Genomic DNA, 15,740 nt, shown 5'->3' with positions numbered 1-15,740 from the left:
AGCCAATGATGTAGGCAATGGGAGGGCGATGAGAAGTGAGGAGAGAGCAGGGTAGCAAATGTAAGCAATAACAGGGGGGGGGGGGGGGGCACAGGCCAGCCCCAACGAAGTACATTGGTAGTAAGGCTATTCCGCGGTGAGCGTTTTATGCTAGCCCATAGGATGCACATGTTAAAGGCCTGCTTTTCACAGAGCTGTGAATCGAATTTAACATGGCAGTTTTTACGAACCTGGCACCAAGCGAAAAATGGTGTAATTGTCTTGAGCCGATCCGTTGTCCATTTTTCGTCCAGAAAAGCCAAACTCCCACGGAGTACCGGGTCAAAGTTTTCGTGCACTGTACGTTATGAGTTTTCCGACTTTTACGTTAGATTCGGTGGTCTCAGTAGATCAATCGGTAAATTGCTGGATTCAAAATCGCAAGTTTGTGTGCTGGAAGCCGGGGTGTCCTAGAACTATTCGATATGTGCCCTGTAAAATATGCTAACTCGTTTGCTATCAACCAATATATGATGAACTTTCGCTCCACCCGGCTACGTTGTCCTGGTTAAAGGTTCCATTGCCATCTACCCTTTGCCGAGAGTTTTAATTCAAATAGCGTGGGTTTTTGTGACATTGTGGTCCAACTGTGACAATAATGTTATGAAAGATGGGCATTTGGTTCCCTCTGAGAACAATGTTGGCTATTTGCACCCCTGCTGTAACAGGAAATCTCTGGAAGTCAGCCATCCTGCAATGCTCATTCACATGCATTGTTGCCTTGCCCTTGTATGACATTGCATGGCTGTAAATTTAAATTCATTATTGTTTTTGCTAACATCGAATTGAAAATTGCTCTGATGGGACTCTTAGCATAATCACCTCATACATTAAGCACAGGTTGTGAAGGCGGACAGCCCATCTTATATGCAGCCTGCATTGATAGTGGAAATCAGTATAGCTTGTGCGGTGGTGGCCTGGTGCGAGAAGTCTCAATTTTCACGCATGATTAGGGAGTGATAGCAGTCCAGGGACCCCATAGCCTCCTGTCCTCTAAATGTGGTTGTCAACATACTTAATCTGTTCTGTTTTTATTACAAGTAGTTCCATTTCTGTTTTTGTTCGTGCTATTCTTGAATGAATTATTTGAACAGGACAAAGGTGTAACCAACATAGTTTGTCCAGTGGTGGCGTAATGACAGGAGCGTCAATTTATGCATATTTAGGGGGGAGGGAGTAGCAACCCATGACTATTGGACACTAAATAAAGCCTAGAGAAGATAGGTTTCGTGTTAGCCTTCCCATGCATTTTTATTTTTGTTGCAATATTCCAGCTAGACGTGACGTGGGTGGTGGGGAGAGGGCGAGGAACCAGTATTGATTGAACCCAACCCAACATGGAAGTTGGGTATAGCCTAAGAGATTCATTTGAATTGATGCTCCTGTTCAGCATAAGGGACATACGGATGGATTTTAATTCGATTAAAAGTTCCTTAAAATCAACTAATATTGAAACCCAAAACTTGCTAGTGGCGAGTAGGCGAGATACCCGGCAGGGGGTATCATAATCCAAGTTGTGTCAGGCTGGTGTAGCAGTAGAAAAACCATTCCACAGACCCTCTTGATATCATCATGTCCCTAATCTCAACTTCGACCGCCACCCTGAGCAGTGAAATGCCTATGTGTCACCAGAAATTGGCCACCCTCACAGCTCTATGTAGGTCTGAAAGGAGCACGGGGTGTAGTACAAAACGAACTGTAGTTTTATTGCAAGACAGCCAGGTTGCATGGATACATGAGGACTCTACTAGCATTGAATGAGAATGGCCACGAAGAAACCAGACAACATTATCACTGGCTTCGCAAAACATCAAAGTCTAGTAATTCAACGATCAAAATTATTGCAAAAAGATGCAGACCTTCTCAAGAGCGTTTTTGTCGTCAAAACAAGTCAGGTAGCGCCCTAAAGCCACAGTCACTGTTCTCGCAAGACACAATAACCCTTCAAAGATCTGAAATTATTGCAAAAGGTTGCAAAATGTTGCGAGAGCAATTAAGGTAAAGCTAGGCATGATAGAGCTCCTGGACTACCTCCATTCTTCTTGTAAGGTCCCAAAGCCCCAAAGAATCAATTATTGACGAATCGATAACTTGCAAAACAATATTGCACACAACGCTCACCCCGTTGCAACCCAAAACAAGCAGAGAAATATACTTTCGCGGTGCCATTGGAAAACTGTGCGAGGTATGGCAAGCCAAATCCCTCAAAGCGGTCTGTCGTCGAGCCAGTCTGCTGACCAGGACGCGGCAATCTCCATCCAGGGCATGGCGAGCTACCAGCCGGGGCAGTCTGCACACAGGGCATGGCAAGCTACCAGCCGCGGCAGTCTCCATCCAGGGCATGGCAAGCTACCAGCCGGGCAGTCTCCATCCAGGGCATGGCAAGCTACTAGCTGCGGCAGTCTCCATCCAGGGCATGGCAAGCCACCAGCCGGGGCATGCCAGTCACAAATGAGAAGCTGCGTTTGAGGACAGATTGGTTTACTGGACTAGAAAATGACTATACATATTCGGCGGTTTGGTGTATGGCTCTTGGAGATCAGGAACGGTCACCACGCGTGCCTGACTGACCGACAGACCGGCGTGGTCGCGGCCGTCACCGACAGGAGCTCAGAGCCAGCTATCAAGAAGCTGGGACGCCTGCATGAAATACGTGCCTACTTCCACAATCACGGTGCCATCCGGATATTATAACTGTGCAAGGTAACTGGAATGCAGATCAGTGCTATTAAGTCCAGCTTTACTCTCTCGCGCATACATGCTCTTACGTATATATGTTATACATGCTCTCGCAGTATAGGCCGTCTGTACGCATGGCAGAAACAGCATAACCATGCGGCCACGGCAAAACGCTGGTCTGATGGGTGCAACTGATGCTGTTGAGTCAAAACCGAGGCGTGATCTGGCGCAGGACGTCTTGGATCTGTTCGTTTCCCCAGGGCCGGCTGTGTGATACAATGCTAAAGGACCCGGCTGCCGAATGTGACCACCATCTTGCCTGCGGCAACGGATACTGCGTGGCCGGGAAGTGCGTGACCTGCGCACGCGACTCGCACTGCGGTCCGTGTCTCGTGTGCGCCGCGCACCAGTGCGTGCAGTGTGCGCTAAACGACGACTGTGCCGGTTCGGCTGTCTGCGTACAGAACCACTGCGCCGAGTGCCGCTCGGACAGCGACTGTGCGCACGGCTACCGCTGCTCGGGCAACAAGTGCTGGCGGCAGGAAGTGCGCGACGGCCCCTGCTACAGCGACTCCGACTGCACGTCCGGCCACTGCATCGACAGCCGCTGTGCAGACTGTGTCTACCACTCTGACTGCGGCTCGCTGCACTGCTGCCTGCGGGGTGCGTTTGAGGACAGATTGGCTTGCTGGACAGAAAATGACGATTTATATTCGGCGGTCAACGGGGTGCGTGCCTGAAACGGATCCGAGCCCGTGAGATCTGCGAGGATGACCGGCAGTGCAGCTCGGACCGTTGCCTGCGGGGTGTCTGCACCGAATGGTCTGTGACCCACCCTTGCCCGCAACATGAGCTTTGCATGGCCGACGCCTATCATAAGCCCGCTGCCATCGGCGCGCCTTGCTGGCTCAGCGTGCAAAGTGGGTCGAAAGTCAGCAGAAAAGGTCGCTGCGCAGAATGCGCACATAATGACGACTGCGACAGGGGTCAGTTCTGTGGCGATGGCAATTGCCAGGGAAAGCGCATGGCATCAGCAGCATGCTACACCGGCAGTCAGTGCCTGTATGAGATTTGCTAGGACGCCAAATTTTGCGTCGGCTGCATTAACGCCCGGCACTTCTCGAAGGACCACTTCCGCATTTACAACAGCTGCACGCCCAAGGGTTTCTTCGGAGGCCGCTGTCACACGGACAGCCAATGTCGCTGCCACAAATGCGGCAAGACAAACAGATGCGTACTCTGTACGCGGAATGCAGACTGCGATGCTAACCAGTACTGCAAAGCGGGGACGAAGCACCTGCGAGACACGAAAGGATCTCCGGGGGGAATGTTCGATGGACGAACAGTGCTTGTCGGGTCTCTGCAGCCAGCCAGGCGTCTGTGTCAACTGTCAGGTCAACAAAGATTGCTCGGGCCAGCAGCGGTGTGACTACGGAGCTTATGCTCTCCTGGCCCACCTGGGAGAGCACTGTAAGAGGCACGACAGCTGCCGCACTGGAATCTGTTTCCGCAACAAGTGCGTCGAGTGAGAGGTAGATCTCACCTGTGACAACAGACAGTTTTGCGACTTACTCGGTTCATGCGAGGAAAGGCCAGGATCCGGAGCAGACTGTGAACGACAGCGGCACTGCCGTGAAAAATGCAGAGGAGACCAATAAAGGCATCCAGTGCACTGGAGACAATGATTGCGAAATGGCCGAATTCTGCATGCAAGATAACACATGCGAAGTGCGGAGAGACTTTGACGAACAGTGCACACGTAGTAGAGAGTGCAAAGATGGAATTTGTCTTCTTGTTTCTGATCGTTGTGTTGGCGGAAAACGTGTTGAACGCACCAACAACGGACATTGCAACGGTGTAATGTGCATTTTGGAATCTAATACGTGCTTAACTTGACAAGATGACTGAGTGCTGCGTAAAAAGCTTTGTGTGTAAGTCTTGCACAAGACACGAAAAACTGCCCCAACCAATATGAATCGCTTTCCCCTCCATCACCCAAAAATAAATGCATTCTATGCAACAGAAAGTATGCTTCCACGTGGGAGCGCTACCACGGATTTTGAGTTGGGAAGAGCAGGATTTTAAAGGGAGCCTCCTGCACAAAGTAGGGCCTCATTGCACAAGGGCCTCCTGAGCAGTGCTGTTTTTGAGGGGAAAGGCACCTAAGGCATGTGCCACCTTGTATAATTGCTACAATGTCATATCCATGCAATGTGTAGAATGGGAGACCTTCTGGTTGTCTGGGAAATGGTCTCCATTTCCCTAAAACAGGACCTCCTGTTCCAGGAAAAAGATCCCTTAAAACATAGACGGGACCTACTTGTTCAGAACCGGTTCCTTACAACTCACGAAGGAGCGTCTAAGTGTAACCAAGGGGACTCGCTAACCTCAGCGGGGCATCTCGATTCAGAACCGTGGCCACCTGACGCATGAACAGTTCTCGATCCCGAACCGTGGCCATCTGACGCATGAGCAGTTCTCGATCCCAAACCGTGGCCATCTGATGCATGAACAATTTCTGAGCTTTGCAGGAGGATTTTGTGAAAACTGATATTACCGATCAAATAGGATCCGTGCGATCGAACTATGCGTGAGAAGTGCAAAAGATCTCAAAGTTGTCAGGGTTACCGCCGACGGCGGGCCATTCGACGGCAAGACAGGTGCATGAAAGGACAAGGGATCCTGTGATGGTCGCAGCTAATACAGCTTTCGGGTCCGCCGAGCTAATTCCAGAACGGATGGCTTTGGTTGAAAGCAATCGGAAGGGAATTACTGTGGAAAGTTCCTTTGAGTGCCGGATATTGAACTCTCAAGCTCCTTATCAATGCAAAACTCGTACTTCCCTACTGACACGGTGACCACTTAAAATATTCAGCGCTACTGGACATGCTATAGCTTTGCGATGATTGTACGGCATACGAAATGGTGTCTAAGTGCTATTTTCACAAGCCATTTGAACGCAAACGAACAGCGGAGCCGAGGCTATGTATTTGATAAGGACGAGCCGACATGACAACCAAAAACTACAGCATTTGAGTCCTGGCAATGCCAAAACACATTTAAAACCTAAAGCAGTTATGATTTTGTTTCCGCTGCCAGTTGGACCTTATTTAAGATGCACGGAGCCGGAACCTGGAAGTCGACAGCGTCTGTCATCATTTATTTGCAACCGAAGACAGCACATGACTCATGACAGACTGGCTTTACTCGCACAGTCACCAGTTACGTATACATTTGCCAGAATAATCATAGGTCGTTTTACTCTGCCTATCGGCACAGTCTCTATGCCCAAATTGTGTCCGCTGAACACAGGAGCACATACAACAACGTTGGGGGGGGGGGGGGGCACTCACTTAAAATACAGAAACCTTGAGCCCGAAATGTAGTATGACGCAAATAACTGATGGAGACTTATGGCGGATTTAATTTAGTACCTCCAAAACCCACCGATGAACAGAAAGCTTAGAAGACTTATGTCACTGAAAACCAGTGCCCTGATTTCCCATTTGTTGCCTCGTGAAATGCGTGACTTACAATATCACCGAGAAGCCCACAGTAAACACTGGTCAGAAATGATGGAAAGTAGGGCACGATCGTGTTTGGTAGCGGGGGGGGGGGGGGGAGGCGGAGCTCAGCGAGAAGCGAGAACGCCAAGCTTTTGGTGATGTGCCGCCAGTGCCTCGTGGCTGACCACTAGATGTTTTAGCAAGGGCTCCTCTCTTGAATTATGCATTGTGCCATAACTTTGTTAGTTAGATATTAAGTGCCTTTGCAAGAAACATTATGCACAGAGATAAGACGGAAGTAATAGGATTATTTCTCGTATAAAAGCCCGGAGAATGGAGATCCAGATGCGTTGATATTTCGGCAACATGCCTTTTAGAAACAAATAGCAGAAGACTTTGACTTCTGCTATTCATTTTGATAAAGGTATGTTGCCGAAAAATCAACGCACATATATCTCCATTCCCACATTGCCTCTAGGTACAGCAATTAAGTTTCATACAGTATGAGAGGCTACCTAGTTGAAGGGCAACAGCGACGTTAATTGGCAAATTTTTGAGTTACAAAGAGTTCCTGTGCCATGGAACTATTTTATGAGTGCCATGGAACTATTTCATGATTCTATTTTATGAGAACTCTAAAAAGTTCCAGCTGAATGTTGATTGAACGTAACTAGATACTGTGATGATCATCTGAATAGACAATGATGAATTACAGGGTACTTAACCTATCATACCTGGAAGGCAAGTGGAACGAGGCAAGACTTACCCTCTGTTGTGACCCCTAGGGGAAAATCCCCCTCGCACCAAATGTGACCAACTCATTACCAAAAAAAGTGAACCCGAGGCCCCAGTGTTCACCCTAAAACAAACAAACATAGTAAAACACCCGAACACCCTGACCAAAACACCCTAAAACAAGCAAATATGGTGAAGTGCAGCATTTGATACCTCAAAGAACTCTTTGAAAGATTAACATACCGAGCAGACCCTTTCCAAATGTGAAATACCTTAGCTATGCCACTGGGAACTAATGGTATGCCCAAATTGGCATGCTCTGACATATTTTTTGTAATTGTACCAGTTCTAGAAACATAAGAGCGCCTTCCTTCATCATGTGTGGGTGTGCTTGGCCACGTTAAACATGCGCCCGGGTGGCCGGTTGGATACCCTTTGCTCGGGTGGGGGTTAATTTGACCCCCTGAGATCTCAGAAACTAAGACAGCTAGAGGCATCAAAGTGCATTGACCTGTATGTGAACTCGCTTGTGTCAAATTTTGACGCTTCTAGGGCATGACCTTCGGTTCAAATAATGTCAAAAAAGGTCAATCTCTATACTGTTGTCCAAAGTGCCCCAGAACCTAGGCACGTGTCTTAAGCAAAAGACCATTGGAGCTCATTTCAGGTCAAGGATCTTGTTTGATCTTATAAGGTCATGGCGACCAAAATCGCACAAGACTATTTCGAGTTTTGTATTTGAAATAGCGTCAAAGATTACGTTAGGCAGTATGTTCCTAAAGCGAAATGTTTACCAGGGTCATTCAAGTCAGTGACCTATTCTGACCTTGAACAAGTCTATGAAAGATTAACATACGGGTCCCGTTATCACTACACTTGAAATGAACACCAGAAACTACCACACACAGCAAGCTCTAGCGCAATAAAACAGGTTGGTTTGAGCCTAGGCTTGACATTCATACCTGACCCCAGGTCAACGAAATTTGTTCATTAAATTATTACGCTGTCTTACCAACTATCTCAGAGATGCATGGCTTCGTCTAAAGCTTCGTTGCTGCAACAGATTAAACGTTTCCATAGAAATCGTCTTCTCAGAATCCTTGGCCTGACTTTGACCTGCCGAAGATCAGCGACTTTACAGGGTACATCAAACTTTTTGGTGCAAAACAATTCGACATCCAATTGTCTACAGCTGTGCAAAATTTGGCGAGGCTGCGCAGCGCCGTTCGGAAACCATTTAGGAAAAACCTTCGTGGGAGGTCAAATTGACCCCCACCCGAGCGCGTGTAACACCAGGCACTGTTAAGACATACCTAACACCGACTGAAATTTGACAGGGGTGCAGTCTCCTGTTCTGTTGCGAAGCTCCAATCCCCCCAAGGTAATTGGCATCCAGCCCGACTTTGGGAAGAAAACGTGCCAAAGCCCGGGAGAAACAGATATGTTTGTTAGTGTCTTTTAAGGGCTGGGATACATTGTCTTTCACTGCTCAGCCCCCGGGCCTCAGTTGAGTGAGTTTAGCTGGATATGAATTAAAGGTCCCAACTCATTTGGTACTCATCTGGTATGCCTATGATATGTCAGACTCGAATATGTGAAGGGAGGGGATCAAATCAACTCAAACCACTTTTGCATTCACATCAAACTCACCTCCATGTACCTCGCATGACAAATTTGGAGGTAACAACGGTGCAGGGTCTAAAATTGTAGATTTCGTTAGTTTGTTTGCTACTTTAGGACACAATCCGTGGACAATGATTACATAAACTTTAGGATGGTGTCAAAGGGGGGTACTCGTCCTTAAATGTTCACCGGGATTGATGAGAAATCAACAGTATAAAGCCCTATGCTGCCCTGCACGCTGCCATCAGAGCGAGTGCCGTTTTATATGGCCGGAACACCACGACTGTAACATGGCCAGGTTGAGTCACATATTTTGGCTATCGATGATTTTTATCTACAATTTTGATCTTACAGATTATTATCCTTAGTCATATCTTATGTGTGTACTAAATATAGTTGATATGATATTATTGATAAAGTCATTGATTGAAATTGGCATATGAGGTTTTTGTGCCGGTACCAATTAAAGACCTAGCATGTTGTGGTATAATCTTGCCGTCCAGCCTGTTGTTAAAGAATCTTAACTCAGGCACAGCGAGGCGTGATGAACACAGCAGGTCCTGATGAATAGCCCAGGGCAGCCTGATGTTGACTTCCCCATCGACCAAGTAGGAACAAGCAATTCGAGCTAAGCGGTTAAAATGCATGCACCCAGAGACTTTTGCTAAACAACTGCAGCCCAATAAGGATGCATTTTGACAACAGTGCGTCGGTGCTCTTTCTGCGACACAAGCTGTTGTGTGCATTTGGAGGACCCTATGTGTATAGATGAGGCAGTAGTGATGAGCCTTACTCCTCGTAGGAAGACTAGTACCTTGGAGAGATAGATGCGTTGATATTTCGGCAACTTACCCTAATCAAAACGAATACCAGCAGTAAATTCAACAGTGCCTGCCAGCCCTAACCTCGGACAAATTAACGGACTATTTCAGTGTTAAAAAGATCAGAATACAACACTAGTTCTACAGCTACTCGCAAAATCAGCACAAAGTTTGCTGTTGTAAGGTCTACGCAGCAGACGCAATGTTCTTAATTATAAACTGAAGTTTTCTAAGTCTTAGCCACGAACCAGAGGGTATCATGTGACACACACATTGAACATTCCTATATCCTACCCTAAAATCAAGGCAAAATAGTCCAATTCCTATGAAAACAATGGATGCTCGTATTGTTAATTGTGAATTGTCACAACAATGAACTAATCCTCACCTGACACCTCATTCACTATTACTTGACCCGCTGTAATTATGCTTTTGCTAAGGCTATCTTAAACAAATAGCAAAACCATCTTGTTTCACGTGTGCATTGTGTGTCACGTGTGACCTACCAGAGTATCATCAATAACTATTTCAATGCGACACGCTACTTGTGAGAATTTTGCCTCCAAATCAAGAAGCCTTTAAATGCGGGTAAAGTGGCGCACAGCACCACAATCTTTATGCAGTACGGAAAGCTGTGTTGGGTCCTAACCCATCATAGAGTGCCCTGGCGTGATGAGTTTAAAGTATTCTAGTGGAAACCACAGTCGGAGCCTGCGTTGGCCTATCTCTAATTCAGTTATTCAGGTTTTCAGTTCAGATCAGTTCAGTTCCTCACTGACTGGAAGACGTGTGGCGAGTGAAGTGGGTTTTTGCCGGGCTTATTTGTTGGTATATGCTGTTGTAATAGGAAATACTTACTAAGTTCAGGTGAGTAAGTAAGGTCATACTATGTTTGAAACGTATGCTAGCTTATGGCTGTTGGAAAAAGCACAATCTGGCGTTGAATTGTTGACATGCCATCGCTGATCGCATCACCGATCGTTGCCCATCCGTATCGTTCATCACAGATGATGCTCACAAACGTAGTCTTAGAACATGGCTCCAGTGGTGTATTTTGTGAGGTAAGGTGCGCTTACAAATAGCCTCCTGGCCGTGTCTTTAAGCGCCGTCATCTTTCAGCGGATCACTGAGTACACACGAGTGAGTACGGTTGTCCTGCAGTCAATTAAGTAGTAGAAGGGAGTTAACACGGATGTCTTATCGTAAAACATGCTCTAACATTTATGCTCGGTGCTGGTCATCAAAACCCTTCGACCTAGTCGTCTGCGTTTATACCAGCCTTTAGCACAGTGTCGTGTATCGGGTGATGCAATATGGGAGTTTGAGTGACTGCACTGGTGTTCCTAGGACGTGCGTTTTAACTTTAAACTCGATGAAGGCCATGAGGACATTTCACCCCAGTTATTTTGGTTCCCCAGCCCTCAATACGGTACCGTGCATTGGGGGTTAGAACGGACATTGGAGCACGCGTGAGCTGCTGTTTTACCAGTCTGCCCTGGCAGGATCTGCACAGAATCTGGGACCTTTTTGACTCTCGCTCGCCTCTAGTTTTGTTTTCTGAATTTTTGCCACCAGCTTCACCGTGGCCATCAAAACTTCCTTGAAACGTGAAGCTTTCCAATGATATATGCAAATTATTTCTGGCCAACATAGTTACACCAGTGCCTCCTGTCATATATAAAACCTGTTATTTTCGTCACAGAAAACTCACAATGATAACCACGCCACTTGATCGCGCGTTTCTTCGCAGAATGCTTGCTCAGTAATTTTGCCTATCGCGAGATTCCTTTGAAGATAAGTCAAGCGGTAATAATCATTTTATGGGCATGCAGCGATGTATGAGGCTGTTGAGCTCGTTAGCATCGCAGACCGGCTCACTGAAGTCAACGGGAAAACCGTCAGGCGTCGGTGAGGCGAAAGGCGAAAACCGAAAACCGTTGGTGAGTTGGGCAGCCCCTAGGTCACATAGCGGGCATTCTTGCGCTTTTGGGGCTACGTTCACAGCATGCTAATTAAGCAGTTGTTCATTATCTTGCCTTCACGGGTATGTTGTTACGTTAGCTAAATAAGTAAAGCTGAAGATAAAAATTACGTAACATTCAACCACTCGTACCGGGCACTCTGACCCGAATGACATGGGAAGCTCAGTTGACAATAGCCAAAGGGGGCCACTTCGAACAATTCGGTCATGTCGTAGTGTTCGACAGCCCCGAAACTCTACTCAGTCCTGTCCGACGAAAGGCCGGCAGTTGGATCGTCCAGTGAACTTGGGTAGACTTGACAGAATAACGTTGGATCGGCGGATCGGGGTACCGCACACCTGGGCACCCCGATCCACCGATCCAACGCAGAGCTGCGGACAGCTCTGCGTGGCAACTGCTCGGAAAATAAAGCAGTCATCAGTTCAGGTAATTCGAAGAGCACATCATGTGAAATGCGATCAACTGGTTTGCACTAATTTATAATATTTGTCACGACGCATATTTACGTTAGCGCACAGACCACGCCAACCACCGTAACGACTGATTACTGGCCGATTAAGCCGAGGAGATGTTCCCAAAATGGGGTGTTCCAAAGACAAATTACAGTGATGCCTGCAATGTATGAATGGCATGTCTACCATTATTGCGACCCTTGTAGAACACCTAGCGAACCTTATCTAACCGGCGATATAAGTTTAAAGCTATCTTTGCAGTCATTGATGCCATGTCTGCAGTCACATCCAATGGAACCACTGCATTCACATATGCAGTTCTCAGGCACCAGAAACACACTGCGTTAGAGAGGGGTCCCGCCTTTGCAGGCATATTTCAAAAACATACTCTTGTGAAAGGTGTCAGAACTAGTTACGTATTATGTAACACTACTAGGCTGTAGCACTGAGCACCGCCAAGACACAAAAGGGATATATATATATATATATATATATATATATATATATATATATATATATATATATATGTATACATGAAACTATTTTCGAGTCCAAATCCCGCTCTCATCGCTTCATGGCAGCACTAAGCTTCCTCCCTGCGGTCGCGATCGCCGTCATTACAACCGTCAATATGCCTCTACTGGTACCAATAAAAGAACGTTTGTGATTGGCCCAGCGGGCGGCAATGACCTGTTTCCGATAAGCGCATTGGTTTAAGTTTAACCCAGTGCGTCACCATGGATCATGTGATACTCCCATTCCCAAAGACAAAGTGCGCCTCTAAGAGAGACACTGAGGTGTGTACAAAGATGAGCAATCAAAGCCGTTTGATACCGTTTTGTCGAATTCGCGGCATATATGCTTCATGCTCGCATATATTTGTGTCTTAACAGAGTGGTTTAAACTTTTGTTACATTTTTTGCGCGCACATTGTGACAAAATGTTGTAATGCAAACATTACCGAGCACACACATGGAAAAAAGCAAGGCAAATGTAATGTGTTACTTTGATAGTGGTGAGCAAGGGGTCCAGTGATATTTATTCCGCAGGAGCGACTACTCAAATTAGAATCCTGAGCTATTCAGAAGAACTTCTGACTAGTGCTATGCATACTCCCTTCAAAAGCTATGCGTCGTCAGTTTTAAGGCGGATGCGTACGACTTGCCTGATCAGCTGAGATTTTCATCTGATATTGCATCGCAAGCATAATTTATCCTTCTCGACTCGATTGCTGCCAGAAACGTAGAGAAAGAGCTGCCAACCAGCACCGTATGATAGAGGAGAGGACGGACAACACCCTGGCAAAGCTTCAGGTGGATGTGTGCAGCCGGCCACAGAACAGAACGTTTCAGCACGAACCAGGGATTGAATTGTTTCATGGGCCGTTTTGACGTGCATGTGCCTACTGTGGACAGGCGAAACCGCGGATTAAACACAACATTTTGGAGCAGTTCAGACACGGCTGTAAGTTTTAACAAATATGAACATGAGCAAGCACTAACATGGACATGGACACGAATACCAACATTATTCAAAGCCCTGACTTACTGTAAAAGCTGTCGCTTTAAACGTTCAACCGTATACTAAGCGTGTGCAGGAACTGTACATCTATTATATTTAAGTCATCAACCACGCAATAGGCAGCATCAAGGGGAAACATAATTCCATTAGCAGTCAGCATTTTGACATTTTCGGATTTTGGAGCGCTATGTCACGAGCTTGAGCGATGCACTTTCTCCTTAACATGGACGTTCACATTCGTTTCGTCAGGGTACAATGGTTTACAAGCAAAATAAACAATACATGGTCCTAAAACCAGAGGTGTTGATATGTACCTACGTCAGACCACGCAGAGCTGGCAAGCCTACAGCATAGGACCATTCTTTGTGCATCAAAAATCAACTCCACAGCCACGCGCGCATCGTATAATGGATTCATTGGTGAAATCATGCACGAAACTATTTAAGCCAAATACCAGTCCGATGCAGTTAATCCTAAACATGACGTGACGCATTTAAATAATCTAGGAAAAACTAGCCAAGCCCTACCTATCGATGTACATTAGTGCCTACCTCTGACACCATGCCCTCACATATGCACCTTGGGCAGCATGATCAATAATATTAGCTTAGTGTTGAAGAGCAAGGAAACTGTGCAAATGCAATGAGTTGATGTGTCTTCAAATCACACGGTTCTCTCAGCACTGTTGCCAATATTCTATTAATGACTGCTGCCTACTCGAACTGCGACGAGAAAGAACGCATAGAAGAATCGAAGAGAGAACACTTCATGTGAGTTCATGCCAAAATTTTACTAGTAGATGGCGGCACATTTTTATTACGATTGTGTCGTGTTTGGGAAAACGTACCTGTCGTTATATGGTGCCGCTAAGGATATAATAAACAATCTTATTTATGATGTAGTGATGCTCAGCAACGCACCACGCTCCATTAAAATGCCAACAATTACTGCTTCTCTTATTTTATCCAGTGGTATTACCAGCCAAGCCAGCAACAAAGGCCACCAGTTTTCAAACAATTTGCTTTGTGATTTGGCACGGCGGTTAATACAATCCGTGAACCTCTCTACAAAACGCCCGTGAAAGACAGACTGCAATGTTTACTTAGATGATCCATTTCTGTGGGCTCCCAAAAGTGCGTCGCCACGCTATATTCTATTTTAACATCAGGAATATGATGTTATCAACATTTTTACGCGTGTGATTCTCTAACTCGTCCCATGGCGCGCTAATGTCTTACTGGTTGTATGCATAATTCTTGGAGCTGTCTGTGTGAAAACAAATATGTAGGCGACTCTCTTGTACAAGCCGGGCCTGCCAACTTGCACACATCGTGTCTCTGTTGCATACGAAAGGTATGCACGCATGGTTGGTATTTAAACCGTTACGTTTTCTTATTCCCGCAGAGCGTGCAATTTAGTTTTGTCATATTTCGGTAGAGCATGGAGGTAAACGGATGCAGCCCGGTTTTATCATATTCAACAGCTGGTACATGCGCACATTACCGGGGTCTCCAAAAGCAGAACGGAGATGAAAATTGTCTGGTATATTATGAACATCGCTCTCATGGCGTCAGTTTCATTCTGTTCATGGCAGGACGTGAGGTAACCCCTGCTATCAATCACAAGAGACTGGGTTCCAAATAAAATTATTTCTTCGTTTCATCGTATGCCAGTTGGCCGAGCTGTATCTGTCATGTCCGTGCCACGTCGGATTGACGCGCATTGACGTGCATGAATTGTCACGGAACAGCGGTGAATGATAATGGACGGCTAGATTCTTTCGCTGTGAAAACGATCCCGAGCAGTTGCTTTAAATGCAAAGCGGTCCAAAAGCGAACGGCGGGGTCGTCCAATCAGCGACGCGCGCTGACGGGCTCCCAGAGCGGCCTTCTGTCGGCGACATCAGCTGCATTCGCAAAACTGAAGACGGGACTTTCACTGAAGCAGACAGAAGTTCTACTTATGCAGAACGAAGACGAGACTTGCACTGAGGCTGAGTGGGAGCGGGACATCCACTGAGGCTGAATGAGGACGATACTTCCACTGAGGCTGAGTGGGAGCGGGTCATCCACTGAGGCTGAATGAGGACGGGACATCCACTGAGGCTGAATGAGGACAAGACCGTCACTGAGGCCGAGTGAAGACGAGACATCCATTGAGGCAGAATCAGGGCGAGACTTCCACTGAGGCTGAATGAAAGCGGGATTTCCATTGAGGCCGAATGAAGACGGCACATCCACTGAGGCCGAATGAGGACGTGACATCCGCTGAGGCCGAATGACTCGGAGCTGCAACGTGCGTTTACCTTTTTTACCGCTCGGTTACCGGTGTGAGGACGCGGGCCACCGCGGCCACCCCGGTCGGTGTGAGAACGGGGACCGC

At 46.8% G+C, this 15,740-nt stretch overlaps 1 protein-coding gene across 1 annotated transcript; it reads left to right on the top strand.

Annotated features, from left to right (window-relative positions):
* Positions 1-2,996: 2,996 nt before the first annotated feature.
* LOC119093372 (endo-chitosanase C-like) lies at positions 2,997-15,377 on the top strand. The gene is made up of 2 exons (XM_037216328.1): positions 2,997-3,381; positions 15,265-15,377. The coding sequence occupies exons 1-2, from the start codon at positions 2,997-2,999 to the stop codon at positions 15,375-15,377; spliced, it is 498 nt and encodes a 165-aa protein (XP_037072223.1).
* Positions 15,378-15,740: the final 363 nt, after the last annotated feature.

The sequence above is a fragment of the Pollicipes pollicipes genome, unplaced genomic scaffold (assembly GCF_011947565.3).
Source record: "Pollicipes pollicipes isolate AB1234 unplaced genomic scaffold, Ppol_2.1 Scaffold_4002;HRSCAF=4701_pilon_pilon_pilon, whole genome shotgun sequence".
Classification (NCBI taxonomy): Eukaryota; Metazoa; Arthropoda; class Thecostraca; order Pollicipedomorpha; family Pollicipedidae; genus Pollicipes; species Pollicipes pollicipes.
This window is presented reverse-complemented; position numbering and strand designations above follow the sequence as displayed.

Coding starts and splice junctions, on each gene's coding strand:
- LOC119093372 (XM_037216328.1), top strand. CDS start 2,997: ATGCTAAAGGACCCGGCTGCCGAATGTGACCACCATCTTGCCTGCGGC. Junction 3,382..15,264: donor GCTGCACTGCTGCCTGCGGG/GTGCGTTTGAGG, acceptor CGGCGACATCAG/CTGCATTCGCAAAACTGAAG.